This window comes from Felis catus, chromosome F1 (assembly GCF_018350175.1).
Source record: "Felis catus isolate Fca126 chromosome F1, F.catus_Fca126_mat1.0, whole genome shotgun sequence".
NCBI classification, from domain to species: Eukaryota; Metazoa; Chordata; class Mammalia; order Carnivora; family Felidae; genus Felis; species Felis catus.
Genome location: NC_058384.1, coordinates 64,912,104 through 64,933,038, shown reverse-complemented (window position 1 = coordinate 64,933,038; position 20,935 = coordinate 64,912,104). Strand labels below are relative to the sequence as shown.

The window sequence follows — 20,935 nt, the reverse complement described above, 5'->3', positions numbered from 1 at the left end:
TGAGATTTCACGGAGGTCGTGGGGTCCAGGTAGAGGACTGAACCCGAAAGGTGACACAGTGGTCAGGGATCGTCTTTTACAGACGAACCCGGAAACTGGGAACAGAGTGAGATCAAGGACAGACGCCGTGGTGCCCAGGCTCCTGGACAGAGGTGCACTTGGGACCCTGCCAGCGTGGGGAAGGGGACGAGGCGCCAGCCGGCAGCCTGCAGTGTGGCATTTAGAGTCTGAAATAGCTGCTGGGTAGAAAGGTCAGTCGTGATCTCAGGTGGACACGGATTTTTCTCAGTCGTTGGGGGAAAATGTTACAGGGTGGGAGGCAGAGAAACAAAGGCTTCTGTCAAGAAGAGAATCTAACACCTGTAGAGAAAAACACGCTGGCTCCTGCGTCCCTACAGCAATCCTGCTTCTTTCCTTCCATTACTTGCCAGAATGACAGATCCTCGGGAGGGACACCCCCTTCCTTCCCCATCGTCCCCCGCGACTCGGTTTCTGCCACGCTCCCTTTAAGGAAACTGCTCTTCCAAAGGTCACCGAGGAAGGTTGTATTGCTAAATCCAGCGTCCTTTCCACTCCGATCTCGCTGACGCTCTCACTGCCACAGGACACCGCCTGCCGGTTCCTCCCGCAAACACGCTAACTCGGTTTCCATGACAGTATACACGCTACCCTTCTCTCTGCCAAGCACGGTCGCCTCCCTCCTCTTCCCTCGCCTCCAACCCCATGAATGCGAATGTTCCCTCGAGACGGGGCTGGGCCCCCCGACATTTCATTTCCTCCCCACCGGAGGAGAGAATCCGTTTGTTTCCACGTATTAGAGGTCGACTCCTCTGAAACTTGCAAGGGTTTTTTTTTGTATTTTTATTTATTTTTTTTAATTCAAGTTAGCGAACCTACCATGTATTATCGGTGTCAGGAGTAGACCCCAGTGATTCGTCACCTACATAGAACCCCCAGTGCTCATCCCCCCAAGCGCCCTCCTTAATGCCCATCACCCATCTAGCCCATGCCCCCACCCACCTCCCCTCCAGCAACCCTCAGTTTCTTCTCTGTACTTCTGGTTTGCCTCCCTGTTTTTATCTTTTTCCTTCCCTTCCCCTATGTTCATCTGCGAAGCTTGTATTTTTAATCCCAAGTGGCATACATATATCACAGATGCGCCGCTGGCCTTTCCTAGGTGTAAATCCTATTATCATCTCAAATTCAGCATCGGGGTGACTAGACTTCCCCCCACCTCCTGCGAAGAAGCTCCTTCCTTCCTCTCAACTCTGCAGCATGAGCACCACAGTTTCCCAAACCACACACAATCGTTAACTTTGGAGAAAAATCTGATTCCACGTTCTGTGTATCTGTCAAAAAAAAAAAAACCTCATCTGTGCCTGGCTGGCACGGTCAGCGGAGCGTATGACTCTTGATCTCCTGGGTTGTGAGTTCGAACCCCACGTCGGGTATAGAGATTCCTTAAAAAATTAAAATCTTTAAAAAAAATCCTTGTCCTTCTCCTCTTACCATAAGATGCTGCCATCAGTCTAAGATTACGTGCCTTTGACTTCCACAATCGCCTATGAGACTAATGCTCCATCTTAATGTCTCCATGGTCTTTCCGTTGCTTACAAATAAATGCTTTTAGGTTTCCTCACAGCCAACAGAACACATAGCAAATAATCCTTTATTAGCCCCAAAATGCTGGTCTAGCTCATGTTCTGCTTCAGTCTCTCCCTATCCAGTCTGTCCCAATGGTTACCGTGACCTAAGGTCTTCCATTAACACCCAAAGCCTTGGAAAGGGTCTCAAGCATTCAGGCAATGTTCCATTCTCACACCTCTGCCTTTCTCCAGTTCTGAGTTCATGCCACACCCTTTCCTGGCACTGCCCTCTTCCCCCCGTGCCCCCTTAGGCAAACTTTACTGCCTGCCAACTGATGTAACCAGAACAAGTCGACCTGAGGCACATCGGTGGCCCCACTCCTACTTAACATCCACATAGAGCCATCTTGCCTCCCCAACCCTCAGCCCTTCCAGAGCCACCCAGACGGGAACCGCCACCTTGGCCCTGAACATCCACTGGCAGGGAGGCACCAGGAGCCTCTCGGCCACCACGGGGATGGTTCACTTGGAGAACTCCACCCAGTTCTGAAGACCCAGGATTCGGTTTTCCTATATTCTGACATCAGAGCCTTCCTCTCTGCACCTGGAAGGATCCCACGTCCAATTTGAGGACTCCTGAAGCTCCAACTTTTCTCTGCCAAGGGCTAAGAAACATATTCCAGAGAAGGAAACTAAAAAAGAGACTCGGCCTCCCCACCCCCACCTTTTCCCATTTACTGGGAGACCTCCTTTCCCAGCCGGGCCAGCCTGTGTCTGAACACGGTGTATAACCTCGGCACTCGGCCCTAACGGCAGTATAAACTCCATTACCTCTGACCTCCCCAGGACCACTCACCCCCCAGGCCAGCTCCACACCGTCATGCCCCAGAGAGAAGATTCTCTTCCACATTGATCTCCAAGCCACTTGTGATTAATGGAATGATCGTTCATGACGGACACTAGGAGAGGTCGGTGAGCCCTGTATTCTTCTCAACTTCTATGGGACTCATGAGCATCGGGGAAGGGGAACCACATGGCACCGGGGCTCCTGGTAGAGGTTACTTCTGGCATCACCTGCTCCCACCACTCAACTGGATTCTCCTTTTTATTGCTGCTGTTTCATGTAAAGAGCCCTCACCCTGTTTGAATCCTTTGAAGCCACAAATATACACCAGGCTCTTTTCATGTGCAAGAGTAATTAAATCAAATGGGTCCCCTAAAAATGAGTAAGCCCTCGTGCTCGGCTTCAATGAGGAGAGGATGACAGGTAAATACACTCTTTATCCGTAATAGGAGACAGACAACGGTAATGTCCATTAAAGGACTGGAAATAAGAGCCTTCAGACGCCGCTGTGCACTCTGTGCACATTATTTTATCTCATTTAGCCTCACAAAAACACGGAGGTGTTTTTCAGAAAAGGAAACCAAGGCTCACAGAGCCCTAGTGACTCCCAATAGTCAACCACTAGTAGATTCTATTCATGTCTTCGATCTCCACCTCATGGGAGTCAAAGGTGAAAATAACGCCTAATTGAGACATCAGGACAGCCTTTTGAGATTGTGAAGAATGTCAGAATCGTGTAAAACAGACAGATAAGGCAGAACGGAGGCAAGGAGCAGGAAGAATGCAGTCAGGGGAGCCGAGCACAAGAAACAGCAAGGGGAGGAGGGGAGGATTTGACAGGGAGGTTGGAGCAGAACGTGGATGGCACTGGCTTCTGAGCTGAAGGACCTGTTAATTCAGTTAATTCAGAGGCCACAAGGTGGGGGCACCTGGGTGTGGCTCAGCCGGTTAAGTGGCCGATGGAGGCTCAGCTCATGATCTCACAGTTCATGAGTTCAAGCCCCACATCAGGCTCTGTGCTGTCACCATGGAGCCCGCTTCAGATCCTCTGTCCCCCACCTGTGCACGCGCTCTCCCTCCCTCCCTTCCCTCCCCTCCCCCCGTCTAAAATAAGCAAACATTAAAGAAAAAAGAAAGCAATAAGGTGTATGATCCCAACTCCATCAGGGGCCCTTACTATGACGCGACAAGCCAGGTAAGGCTTTACAACCTGGGATCTAGCCTAGGAAAAGTCAGAGTGGGAAATGCCGAGACGTAGGAAGATAATCTGAATGATGGTTAAGAGAATTCTTGGCATTTTTAGTAATAGCAGAGGGAATGGAGACAGAGGTCACACTGACGTTGTGCCACGGTAGGTCACCACTGAATCCCCAGCACCTAGTGTCGTGCGTGGGAATTCATGAATAAATGCAAGTAACTCACGAATCAGGCTCTCACCAAAACTTAACGTAAATACACTCTCCATGCCAGGGATTCGAGGAAGAAAACAGAGGGCTGTGCAAACGTCTCTGCAGACAGTGGACAGATTGCCAGGAAAGTCAGTCCTAAAGAGCAATGGGAAAATCCAGCAGAAGGAAACAACCACCACACTAAGAGGAAAGTAATAGTGAAAATGTCAGCTTCGGGGAGACAAAGTGCACCCTCCAGTTCTCTTGTCCCTGACCGAGGGGACGGACCATGTTGCTCAGTATTGAATTGATCAAAGGTGAAGGGACCCTTCTGGATCTGCAGAAAGTAGGATCCCAGGATATCAGGTAAACAGAAGTCCACTTTACAGACTATGGAAAGAGGCCTCGCACGCAAAGCCGGGAAGGCCAGAGCTCAGGAGGTCTCAGCAGAGGCTCCTAAAGAGAACAGGGGTGAGCCCCCCACCTCCATAGGCTGACTGGGCCCCTCCTCCCGCCCCCGGCTCCACCTCCTGCCCCTCCCTGCCAGGAACCAGGTCACAGGGGGCGGGGCTCCCCGGCAGCCCCTGTACCTAATAAATAGCTCCGGTGATTTCCCAGCAGGGGCCCAACTCTCCTTCCATCAGGGGCTCTGACTGTTGATCCTGGGGACAGGCTGGAAAATCCCCCAAGCCCCGTCCTAGGGCCGCATATAAACCCCGGGGAGCCTCAGGCCTAAGAGGTGAGCCTCAGAAGCTGGGGGGTGGGGTACAAGCACGGTGCCTTCTGTACCCTCAGCCCAGTCACTCTGCTGCTGGCACAGCCCCAGGCCGAGCATGGACAAGCTGCTGCTTTGGGTCTCTGCCCTGGCCAACCTCCTGGGAGTCTTTGCTCAGACAGGTACGGTGGTCGGGTGGGGGGGGGGGGCAGAGAGCACGAGATGAGACGGGGGTGGGTAGGTCATTTTCACCCTGCATGTGTGGTGAAGGTCATCTTCCTCTACCCCACGGACCTCAGTGGGAAGGTGTTTGTGTTCCCTCGAGAATCTTCTATTGCCTGTGTGACCCTGACCCCAAAGCTGGAGGACCCTCTGAAGAACTCCACCTTGTGCTTCTGAGCCTACGGTGACCTGCTCCGTACCCACAGCCGCTCCTACAACGCCCCGGGCAAGGACAGTGGGCTCCTGGTCTTCAAGGACAAAGTCGGGAGTTGCTCCCTGTACATCGGAAGAACCAAAGCCACCTTCAAAGTGACCGAGACGGCCCCCAGCCCCGTGCACATCTGTACCAGCTGGGAGCCCTCCACTGGCATCACCGAGTTTTGGGTCAATGGGAAGCCGCTGGTGAAAAAGGGTCTGAAGCAGGGTTACACGGTAGGAGGTCACCCCAAGATGGTCCTGGATGCCTACGGAGGGGGGTTTCAGAAGGCCCAGTCCTTGGTGGGGGAGATCGGGGGCTCGTACACGTGGGACTCCGTGCTGTCCCCAGAGCAGATCCTACTGGTGCAACAGGGCTCCCACCTGAATCCCAACGTCCTGGGCTGGTGTGTGCTGACCGATGAGCTGAAAGGGCACGTCGTCATCAAGCCCCTGGTGTGGGGCTGAGCCCGACTCAACAAGAGCACTCGAACACGACCCAGGCGCGAGGAACCCGCTCAAGGCCGCCGCCTGTGAGATCCCACTACCTGTGGCTCTTGCTTTTTTCAATTTCCCCGTCTGCACGCTGCCGAGTAAAACAAGTATGTTGCATTGTGCCGCCTGCTTCCGGGGGGTACTTGTTGCAATCTCCAGCACTCTCTGATCCGCTTGTTTGGAAGTCAGTGCGTTCTTCTGGAGCACAAGCAGGGTGCAGAGTGGGGGGAGGGGCAGCTGTGACTAAAAGGATGGGTCACCACACCCGCCCGAGGCTCAGGGAGCGGCGCAGGGGCGATCCTCACCAGCTCCGCGTCATTCTGTCAGCTCCAGATGTGTGCAAAATTCCGCCAGGAACCCAGTTTGGTTTTCCAGCAAATGCAAGAGAGATCAGAGATGCAAACAAGGTCAGAGGTCACATCAGAGAAACAACTCGAGTAAGTAAAAGCAATGCGGAACCTGACCTGACCTCAAGTAATGAGGAAAACTGGCAGGCAGGCACGAAAACTCAAAACGTAGGAAAGTCTGGGGGCGCCTGGGTGGCGCAGTCGGTTAAGCGTCCGACTTCAGCCAGGTCACGATCTCGCGGTCCGTGAGTTCGAGCCCCGTGTCGGGCTCTGGGCTGATGGCTCGGACCCTGGAGCCTGCTTCCGATTCTGTGTCTCCCTCTCTCTCTGACCCTCCCCCACTCATGCTCTGTCTCTGCCTCGGGAATAAATAAACATTAAAAAAATTTAAAACAAAAAACAAAAAAACGTAGGAAAGTCTGGCATTCCTTGCGCAAGAAGATAAACGCGGCTTTTTTTCTAAAAAAAAAAAAAAAAAAAAAAAAAAACCAAAAAACCAAAAACAACAAAGCCCATACACTACCAGCGGATCGTGCTGGATTTTTCTTCCCGTCCTCAAGTCACCAAGGATACTGCTTGGGACCTCCCAGCTCAAAGTCCTACGGATCTCCATCTTAAACCCTTTGACGTGACATTGCCCTCCATCACTTGATCCCCTCAGGCACCACTCTCAGCACCTAGCATTCTAACTACAATACTACAGAATGTTTGTCGGATTTTATTAGGAGTTACCGTCATTACAGAAGCCACCAGGCACACACCCCCAGCAGAAACGAAGGGCCTTCTTAGAGAAGGACCCCAAAGAGAATGAGGCTGTGTGTGAAAAATAAGGCAGGCTTTGCCCACGAATAACGGGGCGTCAGGCCGAGGGAAATCAGAAAAGACCACATCCAGAAGAGCTTCCGAATGACAGCAGTGATGACTTCAAACTCACTCACCCAGGATCCACAACGAGGCAGGTGCCAGATCCGAGGAAGGAAGAAGGAACCTGTGAGCCCCATTCACGGGGCAAGAGGGTCGGGCAGACAGGAGCGGGTAGAAGCCACGGTTTGTTGGGGTGCTTGCGTGGAGTCACGGGGACTTCACAAGCACATTTCAACCTGCTCTCTGGTGAGAAGGAAATGCAACGTGGAAACATTAGTTTCCATTGGCCAGCCCTTAACTCAAGGCTTGCTGTAGAGTTGAAGGTCGACCACCCTTCCTGTCCTGTGAGCTCTGTACCTGGACTCCGTGTCCTAGCAAGACGGGTCTCTTCCTGTAGAGTACGTATCTCCACCAGGAGCACAGACATACGTTTGCCTAGACGTCGTGTTGTCCGCCATTGCTAGTTCTTTGAGAGACAGACAGACAGACACGGAGGGCAGAGACAATCCCAAGCTAACTCCACACTATCAGCACGGAACCCGATGTGGGGCTTGAACCCACAAACCGTGAGATCATGACCTGAGCTGAAACCAAAAGTCAGACGCTTAACTGACTCAGCGCCCCCCACAGGTGCCCCCTTCCAGTTCTTAATGGTAAACACTTTTAGCTTAACAACCCCCTCTGTCAAGGACCCTAAAACAAGTTTCAAGAAACAAAGCCAGCGTACTTTCCAACAGCATCATCCGTTTCTTTCTTGAGCACCTATTGTGTCCCAGACACTATGCCAGGTGAAAACACAGCACGGAGTGAAAGCATCATGGGACTGGCTTTGGAGTTTACATTCTAGTAAGTCTGGGTCATCTGATACTTTCTATGTTGTGATCCATACCTCACCGTCATCAGGCTTTCCTCGATCTCAGGTTGATATCCTAACTCCCCCTCTCAACTCTGAGTTACATGGATTATTTTACTCTCAGGGATCATTTGCCACTTCTCCCATGGCCAGATCTAATGCCTGTCCAGTTTCTTGCCTTTGGAGACCTTCTACCTCCTGAGATGGCTCTTATGGACAGAACACAACGCAACTCCAAGCCAGCCAGCTCTTCCTTCTAGATGATCCCCACCTCCTCCCAAAGCAACTGGATCCCTTGTCCCCGTCAACTCTAGGAGGCTAGGATGAAGGGAACACAGACGACACTTCTCTGCTTCTACGATGGCCATAGCTTGCTCAAGTCTTTGGAGTCTCCCAATAGCTTGGAGCACGTCTTAAGCTTTGAGGGACGCTGTGGAAGCAACCCCCCGCCACCACTACCAGACTTGAGGTGAAGACTAGAAATCCCAGCAACCATCCTGTCGAGGTACCAGGAACATGACCTGCTCTTTTCTCGAAGAAACAGCAGTGAAGCCACGGCTCTCCCCAGCACAGCTCCCAGCCCACGTCCATCTCTCTGCACACCTTGTTCTTGCCCAATGACACAAGAGCCACTGAACTTGTCCTGAATCATTTCCTTGGCACATTCATGTAAGTGGATCCGCGTCACGTTCTTGTAATCCTCTAGCATCACATCGATGGTTCCTTCCAAACTGAAGAAGGAAGAGTTCCATTTTAACACCATTTAAAGTAGAGATGGGAGGGGCGCCTGGGTGGCTCAGTCGGTTAAGCGCCCGACTTCGGCTCGGGTCATGATCTCGCGGTCTGTGAGTTCGAGCCCCGTGTCGGGCTCTGTGCTGACAGCTCAGAGCCTGGAACCTGCTTCGGATTTTGTGTCTCCCTCTCCCTCTCTGCCCCTCCCATACTCATGCTTTGTTTCTGTCTCTCAACAATAAGTAAACGTTAAATTTTTTTTTTAATACAATAAAATAGAGATGGGATCTCCGGCTGCTTGCTTGCGGCATTCTCTTCTCACGTATAATGGTGGTCACAACAAGGAAAATGGAAGGACCCGGAAGGTAGGACGGCCCAGGAGCAGGACTGGAGAGTGTGCAAAGGTGTGCAGAGAGAGGCCTAAACCTGCAGACGTTTCTAGGAAGAAAAGCAGTGTTTGAACCTCTGTCTTGTACAAGGGTCTGGTTCTCATTTGTGAAGCTGCAGGAAAACAGGTCAGAGCACTTAGCCTCACGGCTCCGGAGAAGTCTACAAAGGACTTTCCTTGGGTGAAAAAGCCTTCCTCTTACCTTCCCTCTAGGGCCCCGGCGTGCGGTCACATCCGGAGAACAACGCCGAGACGTTCTAGGTGCGCCTCGTGCTTCCTGTGCTTGACGGTAAACGGGGGTCCAAAGGACGCTCAGGAACAGAAGGAAAGTGAAGCCCCACCTGAGTCACCTTTACTCCTCATCTTGCCGGGGCCGAGTAGCCAACTTCTCAACTCCACTCCACCTGTGTTCCAGAACCTGCCGTCTAGGTTTTGTCTGGCTGTGGCCACTCTTTTGAGGGTCCAACACAGGAGACGCCTGGAGGTCCCACGGCGCAGGTGGAGCGGTGGCAAAGCCACGTGTGGCACACGGCACACGGCCACCGCAACCGGAAGCGACAGCACCAACGTCGCGGAGAAAGTGCACTGGGACCGACGGTCCACGGGGGGGGCAAATCCAGCTGCGTCTGGGGAAGGCAAAGGCAGACAGGCGGCATGTCAGCCACTTCTCGTGACTGCCTGGTGGGGGTCTGCGTGAGGACGCGTACGGAGGACCCGCTCAGCACACGTCCTTGCATAGTACAGGTGCTCACTGTCATCAGGGGTGCTACAGAGGAGGAGAAGGACTCCAGAACCTTAAATCACCTGCCGTGACTCTCTGGCGTGTTCCTACAAATAAAAAGGACTCGCCACGCTCCCCTTCCGTCCCTGCCCCCAAACCTCATCCTTACCTACCCGAGTTGCCACCCGCCCTGAGTTTTTGCAAATAAGTCATGGCTGCCTGGTGTGCAAAGAACACGGGCGGATCCCAGACTCAAGAAGGCAGGCGGTCTCCCGGGTAGGAGGACACTTCTGTCCCAAAGAAAAGTCTCCTCTATTCAAACGGTTCACGGAATCAGATTCTTAATTCCTCCCTGGCTGGCTCCCTGGGTCTATCTTATTTGCAATGAAAAGTAAAGGACAGGGCACAAAGTCTCACAAAAAGGCACGGTCGTCTTTTTTTTTTTTTTTAAACTCACGATTCTCTTCATGCACACGTTTGTGTAATTACACACAAAATGTCACGGGGCTCAGCCCACCTTGCACGCTTCAGATTTTGTAAACCTAGACTGTTTCTAGGCACATTATTCTGCTTAGGAAGATTTAGGCATTGACAAGCACCTATGGGTTTTGTCCTAATTTCGTCCCCTTGCAAATGGTGTTTCTTTTACACCCTCGGTGTTTTCCTCCCTCTATTTTTCTTCCTCCTCTACTAGAAATCCTGGCTTCACGACTACAATTTTGATGCCTGAGCACATTTCTGTATTCTTATTCTCCCGGAGGGTTTTTTATCCTTCTGGAATGTATAAATCATTTTGAAAGCTTTCTGCGCCGTACCACGCTTCCGAGATCATCTACCGGTGCGTCCCCTACACAGAAACACCCTCAGGGCTCAGCCACAGGAGGGCTCAGATTTGGGTGGGAGAAGGGCTGCTTCCACGGCTGCCGTCACTTCTGGCTGCGCAGGCCAGTGGGGGGAGGGAGGGAGGGAGGGGAAGAGGGGCCATCTGGTGCCAAAATCGTCCTGACGGTCACCGACACACGTCCTAACTGCCCAGAGCTCATCCCAGGCAACGGGCACTGGCTGAACCCACCTACCCCCTCCACACTGTTGGCTCCGTGATGCTCCCCATGACCTCTTCTCCCTTCCCAAGGAGGGCAACTGGCGTCTCTTGCCCCGCGAGGTCTTCTCTGTAAGAACAGAAGACCAAGGAGGATGAACACGGGCATTCCGTCCCATGTCCCGAACTTCCCATCTCGCCCTCCGGGGCCACCCTCCCCTCCAGGGACAGCCACAGCCCTGCGTGGTCATTTGAGCCACGCGTCGCTCTTTAGTAATAATTTGGGATTGCTCCTACACTCCAAAGAGAGGCTACCAAGGGACCTAAGCAGGCAATTACCCTTAATCTGCACTCGCCGCCCAAATATCACTGGAAACTAACAAGGTGCGGTAAAACGGGGCTTCGGATGTGGAATATGGTTGGGAAGAATTCGAGGAAAAGTCAGGGTGAGCAGATGACACGGGCTGTAGGAAGCGTAGCGGGCCACCACCGGAGAGGATGGACCACGTGGAGGGTGAATCCCAGTTAGCACAGCGCCCCGGCCCCCACACTGTGCAACTCAGGCGGGAGAGGCGGTAGCTCCCCCTAGCGGCGGCGCTTCGCCATTCCCTCATACCCAGCACACCTCTCCCCTAAGCGGATCCTAACACGGAAAGAACGCTACGCTGTTGGGAGCTCGCACAGGTCTTCGTGCGCACCTGACCATCTGCATTTCCTTCCACGTTTTAAGAAGGTCTTAAGATAGCCTTTCATGGTCTATTCAATCCAATCCCGCTGTGCCCCACAGGCAAAAAAAAAAAAAAAAAAAAAAGTTACTTCTTTCAAGTCAGCCACCCAGCCTGTACCTTTATAATCTATTCAAAGAAAGTAAATTCGTATTTACAGGAAGCAAATTACAACAAATCTGTGGCGGGTTTGGGATGAAAGCGGCACTTTTCAGACCCTAATTTAAATAAAATACCAGGGATTTTTTTCTTTCCCCCTCCTGGTTCCATTCAGTTTGGTATTTTCTCCTCTCCCCTACGGCAAATGTGGGGCACCGCTTTCCTGGCTCAGTGTCTCCTTGACCACTTGTTGGCACTCGTTACAACAGGCTCATCGAGAAACAGAAAAGGCAGATACGATCTGTGCTTCTCATCCAGCACGTATTGGAGTTCTTTGTTTACTCCCTGTAACCAGGCTTCCAGCCCAAGAAACTAACCAAGAATCTCTATGGAAACTAACCAAGAATCACCAATGACGTCCTAGCTCAATCTGATGTCCGCTCTGCGGTCTCCTCCCGGACTTCTCCTAACTTTAGGAGCCGTACTTTTATGCTCCCAAGTACTTTAAACCAAGAGTCACCGTCCTCGCTGTGAATACTTGGTCAGATGTCCTGTAATCTCACTGCCCCTGCCCCCACATAACCGTCAAGAATATCAGGTAGATATTCTTTCAGGCTTTTTCTTGGAAAAATCATTTACACGCCTTCACATGTGCATCCACAGATTTTAACCCTACTATTGTTCTTTACATGGTTGTGTTGTTTGGTGTGGTCCCTACATCCATCCACGGTGACGACAGCGGCACCCTCCAACAGATCTTTCTCCGAGGGAAGGAAGGCTTGAGGTCGGCGGCCCAATCTAGTTGCCCCGTGTCACATGGGGCTTTTTGGCCCTGAAACGTAGCTGGCGAGACTCAGGAATCAAATGTTTACTTTTAACATTTTTTTTAATGTTTTTATTTATTTTTGAGAGAGAGACACAGCACAAGCTGGGGAGGGGCAGAGATAGAGGGAGACACAGACTCCGAAGCGGGCTCCGGGCTCCAAGCCGCCAGCACAGAGCCCGACGCGGGGCTTGAACTCATGAACCGCAAGATCATGACCTGAGCCAAAGTCGGACACTCAGCTGACTGAGCCACCCAGGCACCCCTACTTTTAAATTATAGCTCTACCTCATGCTTTCTTTTTTTTTTAATTTTTTTTCAACGTTTTTTATTTCTTTTTGGGAGAGAGACAGAGCATGAACGGGGGAGGGGCAGAGAGAGAGGGAGACACAGAATCGGAAGCAGGCTCCAGGCTCCGAGCCATCAGCCCAGAGCCCGACGCGGGGCTCGAACTCACGGACCGCGAGATCGTGACCTGGTTGAAGTCGGACGCTTACCCGACTGAGCCACCCAGGCGCCCCACCCGTTTCTACTTTAAACATTTGCCTCCTTGTTTTCCATGATGGAGTCCCCTCCGGAAAGTTTGCAACACTTCCTAGGTTGTGTTTCCTAGACTCCTGCGAAGTTTCCTCAACGTGCCCCAACTCTCCAGCCTGCTGCTGGCCGCGGTGATCTTGGTCTTTAGGTAAAACGGCTCAAACCATTTGACATACGGTGGCTGCCCCAGAGTCCCTCAGCAAACTCCTAGGAAAGCCCGCGTGTGCTTACAAGGGGGAGAGGCAAGACCAGAGAGGTTGGTACTGCTTCCACTCATTCCCAGCAAGCCTGTCTTCCTCACTCCATCTCCCCTCCCACACTGTGCTGTCAGCCGCCTCTCTCTGTTTCCCGACACCCCTAACGCAAGACTGAACACACAGCAGCTCACACTGAAGGTCCGGGGCTCTTGAGGAACTTTACGTCACGGCTCAGTTTAGCAAATTAAACTCAAATATTATATTCTTCACCCCGAAAATTCCCTCCGCCCTTCCCGCCCCCAAAATCGGTTATTTCTTTTATCCTATTGCTGGTCCTTCGCTTTTCCGGTAACTTCCCCTTTTCCATTTAGTTTACTTGCCCCTAAACCCTCAAGTCCCTGTTAGCACTTTTACAACAAAGCGATCTGCCAACGGTTTGACCGAACACCTCGGGCTGAGCCCAGAAGACCTCATCTTCACACCCGCTAAAGTGCTCCTGAAGATCCTGTCCCTGAGATTAATTCTGCAACCTGTCGCCTGTCCCACATTCTTCCTAAGTGACAGCTACCCAGCAGAGGCTCCATCTCAGTAAGAGCCTGACTCCCTGACACTCATTTTCTTGTCCCGTCTGCTTATACTTTCCCTGGAAGACACACAGGCAAAGCTGGGGCAGCACGGACTCAGGGCCCCTGTGGGCTGTTATTCAAGGAAAAAGCCGGGCGCCTGGGCGGCTCATTCAGTTGAGCGTCCCACTTCAGCTGAGTTCGAGCCCCGCATCAGGCTCGCTGCTGTCAGCGCAGAGCCTGCTTTAGATCCTCTGTCCCCCTCTCTCTCTGCCCTTCCCCCACTCAGGCTCTCTCTCAAAAATAAAACATTAAAGGGGGTGGGGAGGAAAAACCCCCCATCCGTGCCCTACAAAAATAGCATGCCCGAGGATACTTTGAAAAGGTCCATGTGGTGGTCTCCTCAGATGCTGAGTCCTTGGCCGGAGGCTTAAGGGAAGATCAGACATCACGAACTGAAAAGGAAGGAAGGGATAAACCAGCCATAAGACCTATGCCAGCACCCTGATTATAGACCAAAAATTAGACCGTGTGCATGTGTGTGCGGGCCTTACAACCCTTTCTGATCCCTGCTCTGTGCTGACTCCCCCCCCTCCCCACATGGTTTTCAGACGCTAGAACTGGAGAATGCAGAGAAAGAACGTCGCAGAAGTGACTGAGTTCGTTTTCCTGGGATTCTCCAGATTCCAGGAGCATCAGCCCACTCTGTTCGTGGTCTTTCTCATCCTGTACACATTAACCCCAGCTGGCAATGCCATCATCGTGACGGTCGTCTGCATTAGCCGTCACCCCCATAACACCCGTGTACTTCTTCCTGAGCACGCTGGGGAGTTCAGAGGCCACATACACACTGGTCACCAGGCCACGGATGCCGGCTGGTCTCCTAGCCCAGAATCAGCCCAACTCCTCGGCAGGCTGTGCCGCCCAGATGGCTGTTCTTTGTTGCCTTAGCCAGCAGCCACTGATTTCTGCTCACGGTCACGGGCTATGACCGCCGTGTGGCCATCTGCAACCCTGAGGTCCACAGTCATCATGAGCATGAGGGTGTATGTCCACCTGATGTGCGGAGCCTTCAGCCTTGGCCTGGCCGTGGTGGCCGTCCAGGTGACATCCGTGTTTACCTTACCCTCCTGTCAGTGTGGTCGGACATTTCTTCTGTGACATCCTCCCTGTTCTAAAACTCTCCCATAATGACACCACTGTCATTGAGACCAACAATTATGGTGTCAGTTCCTCTGTGATCCTGGTCCCCATGAGCTTGAACTTCATCACCTACGTCCTCCTCGTCTCCACCAGCCTCAAGATCCCCTCCGCCTGGGGCCGGAAGAAGGCCTTTGCCACCTGCACCTCCCACCTCACGGTGGTCATCGTCCACTACGGCTGCACCTCCATCATCTACCGCAAGCCCAAGTCAGAGAACTCAATAGAAAAAGACCTTCTCTCAGTGACTTATACCATCATCACTCCTTTGTTGAGCCCTGTTGTTGAACCCCGTTGTTTACAGTCTGAGGACCAAAGAGGTCAGGGATGCTCTACGCAGAGCTGTGAGAAGAAATATTTAATACGTTGACCCTGCCCGTAAGAGACCTCTATCCCTGAGCAACACGTGTCTTCACTGCCTCCAAACTTCCAAGTCTGTCCTGTGCAGTCCTTTCGGGAATGGGATGTGCCCATCTTCCTTCAGCACCCCTACTATAAAATCTTTTGGTTCCATAGATGCCCAAGTTTGGTCCGGGTGTTTTCATCTGGGTATTTGAAAGGTCAGGGAGGATGGGCATTATGTTTGAGAAAGTATGTCTGCATTTCTAGAGTGGGGCAGGGGATGTCTTAAAAGCATATTAAATGTGGCTCCTTTATGGTTGAAAATAAAAACTTCTAGAACTTTCATAATATAACCTACGGAAAATGAAACTGGGCAAAATCTCAGCAAGGTAAGAACAGTCAATAGTGAAATTGTATCAGAACCTTTGGGAAAGTGGAGACGTGTATTAAAAAAAAAAAAGATTAAGAAATTTGGAAGACACCAGTTTCGTTCTTGAAAGTGTAGCCTCTATTATTTCATTGGTACCAATGGCTTTGCTTCCATTCTGTGTGGTCCCCAGAGGGGTGGCCACGGCTGCGAGATGCTCAACTCTCACATCACGTCTGACCGTGCTCATCAGTCTCTCCAGTTCTCTCCATGGAGCCAGCTTCCCTCTCGCCATATCTGGAGAAAAAGAAGTTGGTCAAGAAGAACTGTGCTCTGGAGTAAGAACCATGAAAGTATGCTTTATTTGCACACACACCATGGCACTTCTTGGGTAATACGAGACAAACCACCAGCAGTCAGGAGTAGTTGCTCAATTCACCAAAAAAAGGCTGAAAACCAAAATCTCTACTCCTACCAGGCCTTTTAAGGAAAGCTGCCCTTTCCCCCAGAGCTTCTGGGATCTTTTCTGGTTTCCCGCCTGCACAGAACCTCTTACACTCTTACCTCCGATGATGGCAGGGAGAGTTAGACACTCCAGGCACATGCCTCTTTCTCCTCGGTATTGTGTTCGGAAGGCTTATCTGCCCGTTGCTTAATGACATTTGTCTTCTTAAAGGAGGGATTTCCTTTCCCTTCTCCTGAGAAAGGGATGGGGCCATCCCAGGAACTCACCCCAAGTAAGGTCTGGCCATACAAGCGGCTGAGATTCTAAGGGGGAAAGCCAGAGTTCTTCCAAGGTCTGGTCATCTCTTTGTAGTTTCTGCCCTAGGTCTTTGAGATTTCTGCATCCTAGAAGCAAGGCTTCCTACAGAAGCTTTTGAGAGGTCAAAACTGGGCCCGAGCGCCCTTATCTGCCATAAGGTCCTCCCCGACAGTGCTCTCAGGTTCAGCCCACCGTGAAACCCTCCCCCACATCCAAAGTTGGCACCGCTGAGAAGTAAGGCATCTTTCCTCCAGAAGGAAAGGGTCTGACAGCATGACAGGACCCCTCCCCCTGCCACCAAGACCACCCACAGTGCCAACTCTTACTTATTACCTCAATTCCCTCTGGACTAGAAGCCACCCAGGTCCTCAGATCTGTCCTTTTGTGTGCAGAAGGGAGGCGGTGGGCCGGGGAAGGCTGTTCTGAACAGGAAAGTGGGGCGGGGACCAAACCTGTCCTAACCCTCCCCAGACGCAGCATCGCCTCACCTAGCCCCTTGCTCCCTTACTACTTCTCCACGAGGCCACTCTTCCTGAGTCCGAGGACCGAAGCGGGAGGTTTCCCCCGTATTCTCCCTCCATCCGCACGCCCACAACAGCCGACACACCACAAGCCACCTGTGCACTCAGGAGTTAAACGCCAGAGCCGGGCCCAAGAGCAGCGTCCAGAAGATACCTAAACCCTGATGCCGAAACCTCTCCTCCAGACTGTTGCCTACAATCATTCAACTATGTGTCCAGGTTTTTAAATACAGGAGTTCCTGGGGCGCCTGGGTGGCTCAGTCGGTTAAGCATCCGACTTCAGCTCAGGTCACGATCTCGCGGTCCGTGAGTTCGAGCCCCGCGTCGGGCTCCGGGCTGATGGCTCAGAGCCTGGAGCCTGCTTCCGATTCTGTGTCTCCCTCTCTCTCTGCCCCTCCTCCGTTCATACTCTGTCTCTCTCTGTCTCAAAAATAAAAATAATCGTTAAAAAAAATTTTTTTAATAAATAAATAAATATAGGAGTTCCTAAACGGTTTAGATAACCTGCCACACATAAGATGGGAAAGGGAAGAGACCTGAAATCAGAAGCCTGGAGTTGCCTCCTCGCTCTATGCTCAACAGCGCCTGTTATAAATACGATGTTTAATTCTGCCTTGCTGACCACAGAGGAAAATATTCTAAGTTTTTATTGTAATACATTAATGTACCGTGTAATAGTTTCGGGTGTACGATACCGTGAGTCAACACTTCCCTACAACACCTGGTGCTCATCACAGGTGCCCTCCTTGCTCCCCATCCCTATATCACCCGTTTCCCCCCCCCCCAACCTCCCTTCTGGTAACCATCACTGTGTTGTCTAGAGTCAAGAGGCTGTTTCTTGGTTGGCCTCCTTCCATATATGTATATATATCATACAAAAACTATATATAAAAACATATATGGTTTTAGTCCCCTTACCTATTTATTCCGTGCCGACTCATCTGGTCACAAAGGCTGCCTCACTCCAATGCAGGCAACCGTCCTTTCTACACGTCCCTCAAGTTCTTGGCATGAAATTCCATTAGTGCGGTTTTCTCATGGTGCTTTAGTTGTTTGACCGCGGGTATGTTTCTCTTGCTGGATCACAAGCGGACCGGGACCGGGAATGGTTTATCTCGTGCTTATGACCCCTCCCAGAGCAGTGCTGGGCAGAACGAGTACCCACTCAAGTATCGCACCGCACTTGGACTTCCTGGCAGGTGTTCGGCGGCTAGACACGTGGCTGCTGCAGCCGGCCCTCACCTCCAGAACAATAATAAGCTGGGCCACAGTGGCAGGGTCCTCTGCCTCCCTGGACTTCCTGCAAGCCAGCTTCCCAGTTGCTTCAGGACCCCTCCTCTCTAACTTCGTCGTTGCACTGACCCCTTAGCAACAGAGAACCAGCTGACCTTTTCATTAAAAACCATGCCTACCCATACTAGGATATAATCTTCAAAACTTAAAGGGAAGGAAGTTTTTAAATAAAGTGACGCGCCATATAAAATTAAAGGTTAGGACACTCAGCATGATGTCCTAAGTGAAAAATAGATAAATACTGCACGAGCTCGCAGAGGTGAGGAGTAAGGGGTGGGGGAAACCGAGTGAAGAGGATCAAAAGGTACAAACCTCCAGGGGCACCTGGGGGGGTTCAGTTGCTTAAGTGTCTGACTCAGATTCCCCTCAGGTCATGATCTCATGGTTTTGGGAGAGCCCCGCGAGGGGCTCTGCGCCGACAGTGTGGAACCTGCTTAGGCTCTCTCTCTCTCTCTCCCTCCCTCCCTCCCTCCCTCCGTCCTTGCTCACACTGTCTCTCTCTCAAAATAAAACAAATTTTTGTTAAAAAGGTACAAACCTCTAGTTATAAATAGGTTCTGAAGATGGACACCATGAGGACTTGAGGTAACAACACTATATCGTATATCTGAAACTTGCTAAGAGTAGATCCTAAAAGTTCTCAAGAAAAAGGGGCGCCTGGGTGGCCCAGTCAGTTAAGCATCCAACTTCAGCTCAGGTCGTGATCTAACGGTTCGTATCGGGTTCCACAGTGGCAGTGGAGCTCGCTTTGGATCCTCTGTCCCCCCTTCTCTCTGCCTCTCCCCCCCCCCACTCACTCTCAAAAGAAACAAATTTTAAAAATCAAAAAAAAAACAGTTCTCAAGGAAAAAATAATGTGTAACTACATGTGGTGATGGATGTTAACTTATTGTGGTAATCATTTCACTGTATGTATGTATGTATATATCTGTGTGTTTACACACACACACACCAGATTATATTGTATACCTTAAACTTATATGATATTCAATATCAATCCTATCAATAGAACTGGGGAAAAATAATCATGACCTATCCTAATACTCTTGACAAAATTACAAATCCATCATGAGGCCAAAAAAAAAAAAATCCCTCTATAATTCTAGATCTTGACTCCTCCTGGACAAAAGCTCAGGCCCCTTTGTTCCTGGGACCAGAGCCCTCAGTTTCTCCCCACCTAATTTTCCTACCCCCCTCTCTCTCCTCCCTTAAGAGGGATGAACCGGGGAGAAAGCCGACACAGAAATACCAGCCGTCAGCAACACAAAGCTTGGTCGTGGGAAGCAACTCGCTCTGGGAAGTAAGTGCAGAGAGGGAGGAGGCAGAGGTCACTAAGGGCTAAGTAGGGCACGCCGCGTGGATCCCTTTAGCAACTCATCTCCGAGGGGAACCAGAATTGCAAACCCAGGACAGCAGCGCGGGCTATGGCGAAGCAGCTTCCATTCGCTGAGGGTTTACTGTACAGCAGGCCCCACGCCATCAGTCGTCTCCATTAGTTCCTTGAAGACCGAACTTTGAAGCTTTGTAGTGCTTTGCACGTCATGACAACCTTCAGGTACCTTCTTTGATCCTTATAATAACCTTACGAAGTGGGAGTTATTATGCCCGCTTTTTAGGTTAGCGGAAGCAGTAGGAACCGACTGGCTTCCCGTCATGCCCGTTGGTAAGGAACAGAGCTGATGCCAACACGAGCCAGCTAATGTCAAAGTAGGTCTTTGCCACTCTGTCTCCGCCATTTCGTACCTTTAATCTTTCTGGAAGACCTTAGACCCTCCTCTCTGAGAGGTGGAATATTCACGGAGTCCCTCTGGTCTCGGCCTGGACGTCACTTCTACCAGGAAGCCTTCCCGAAACAACCTCGGAGATGTTCCCCGTGAGCCCACACACCACTCGATGTGAGTCTCTTTTTATTTTTTAATTTTTTTTTAAGGTTTGTTCATTTTTCAGAGACAGAGACAGTGTGAGCGGGGGAGGGGCAGAGAGAGAGGGAGACACAGAATCGGAAGCAGGCTCCAGGCTCTGAGCTCTCAGCACAGAGCCCGACGTGGGGCTCAAACCCATGAACCCTGAGATCATGACCTGAGCCAAAGTCGGATGCTTAATGGACTGAGCCACCCAGGTGCCCCTACACTTTTTTTAATAAAAAAATATTTTTGATATTTATTTATTTTTGAGAGACAGAGCACAAGCAGGGGAGGGGCAGAGAGAGAGGGAGACAAAGAATCCGAAGCAGGCTCCAGGCTCCGAGCCGTCCACACAGAGCCTGATGCGGGGCCTGAACTCATGAGCCGTGAGATCATGACCTGAGCTGAAGTCGGACGCTTAACCAACTGGGCCCCCCAGGCGCCCCTCGATGCAAGTCTCTTTGTTGGCCGGTGTTAAAACATCCCGTCTCCTCGCCTGCCTCCCACACCTCACAGCAAACCTCTGGGCATGAGAACTGCTTCTGGATCCTCACCGCCCAGCAAGGTTCTCGGCGTAAGGATCTCAATGACCATCATATAAAATTGGAACGTGCAGCAAACGCATCTGAAACTGCGTCTCGATGGCCAGATGTACGGACAGCATGTGTCCCTCACGCTCCCGTGCCGTGAAACGTCCAGGTCTTCAGGAGGGCAGTTTTTGCCTCTGTTCTAGTCTCCCTGCTTCAGAAATGTCGTGTTTCCCTTTTGTGACCTGGTTAGGATGGGAGGGGTCACATTTCTGATCTGTCAGTGTCCTGAACTATGGCGGCAACCCTTTCTTGTATTCGGTTTCCAAACTGCGGTAGGTTAGAAAAAGTGGGTGGACCACAGAAGGACCTGCATGAGGGCTCATAAGGGGTCTCAGCACAGAAACTGAAACAGAGCTTTCTGAACTATCCCAGCCCTGTGGAGAGGCTGAGAACACGGCTTGAAGAGTGCGGAGGAAGGGGTCACACTACCCTTCCCCTCCAAGTGACACGGGAGGCCTCTCCCCTCCCTGGGCCCAGCTGCCTTTGGAGGAGTCTTGCCAGAAGGCAGCCAACCCTTCAAGGAACAGGTGTAGGGGGCGCCTGGGTGGCGCAGTCGGTTAAGCGTCCGACTTCATCCAGGTCACAATCTCGCGGTCCGTGAGTTCGAGCCCCGCATCAGGCT

At 51.5% G+C, this 20,935-nt stretch overlaps 2 protein-coding genes and 1 pseudogene across 8 annotated transcripts in view; 2 read left to right on the top strand and 1 right to left on the bottom strand.

Moving 5' to 3' along the window:
- Positions 1-20,935, bottom strand: part of LOC101100178 (olfactory receptor 10J1-like) — a 306,783-nt gene that overhangs the window by 240,631 nt on the left and 45,217 nt on the right. For 4 of the 7 annotated variants that reach the window (XR_006591474.1, XR_006591473.1, XR_006591470.1 and 1 more), the window contains 2 exons: positions 15,402-15,539; positions 12,480-13,788 (listed from right to left, as the gene is read on the bottom strand). The exons of 1 other annotated variant lie outside the window; for it this stretch is intronic. The gene's annotated coding sequence lies outside the window, so the exon portion shown is untranslated. Of the gene's footprint in view, positions 1-12,479; positions 13,789-15,401; positions 15,540-20,935 lie in introns of those variants that run through there. 2 more of the 7 variants (XR_006591471.1, XR_006591472.1) reach the window with 2 other exon arrangements.
- APCS (amyloid P component, serum) lies at positions 4,486-5,836 on the top strand. The gene is given in 2 exon segments (XM_003999663.2): positions 4,486-4,710; positions 4,821-5,836. Coding segments are annotated over 2 exon segments (657 nt in total). The 5' UTR covers positions 4,486-4,651; the 3' UTR covers positions 5,419-5,836.
- Positions 13,931-15,243, top strand: LOC101098919 (annotated as a pseudogene).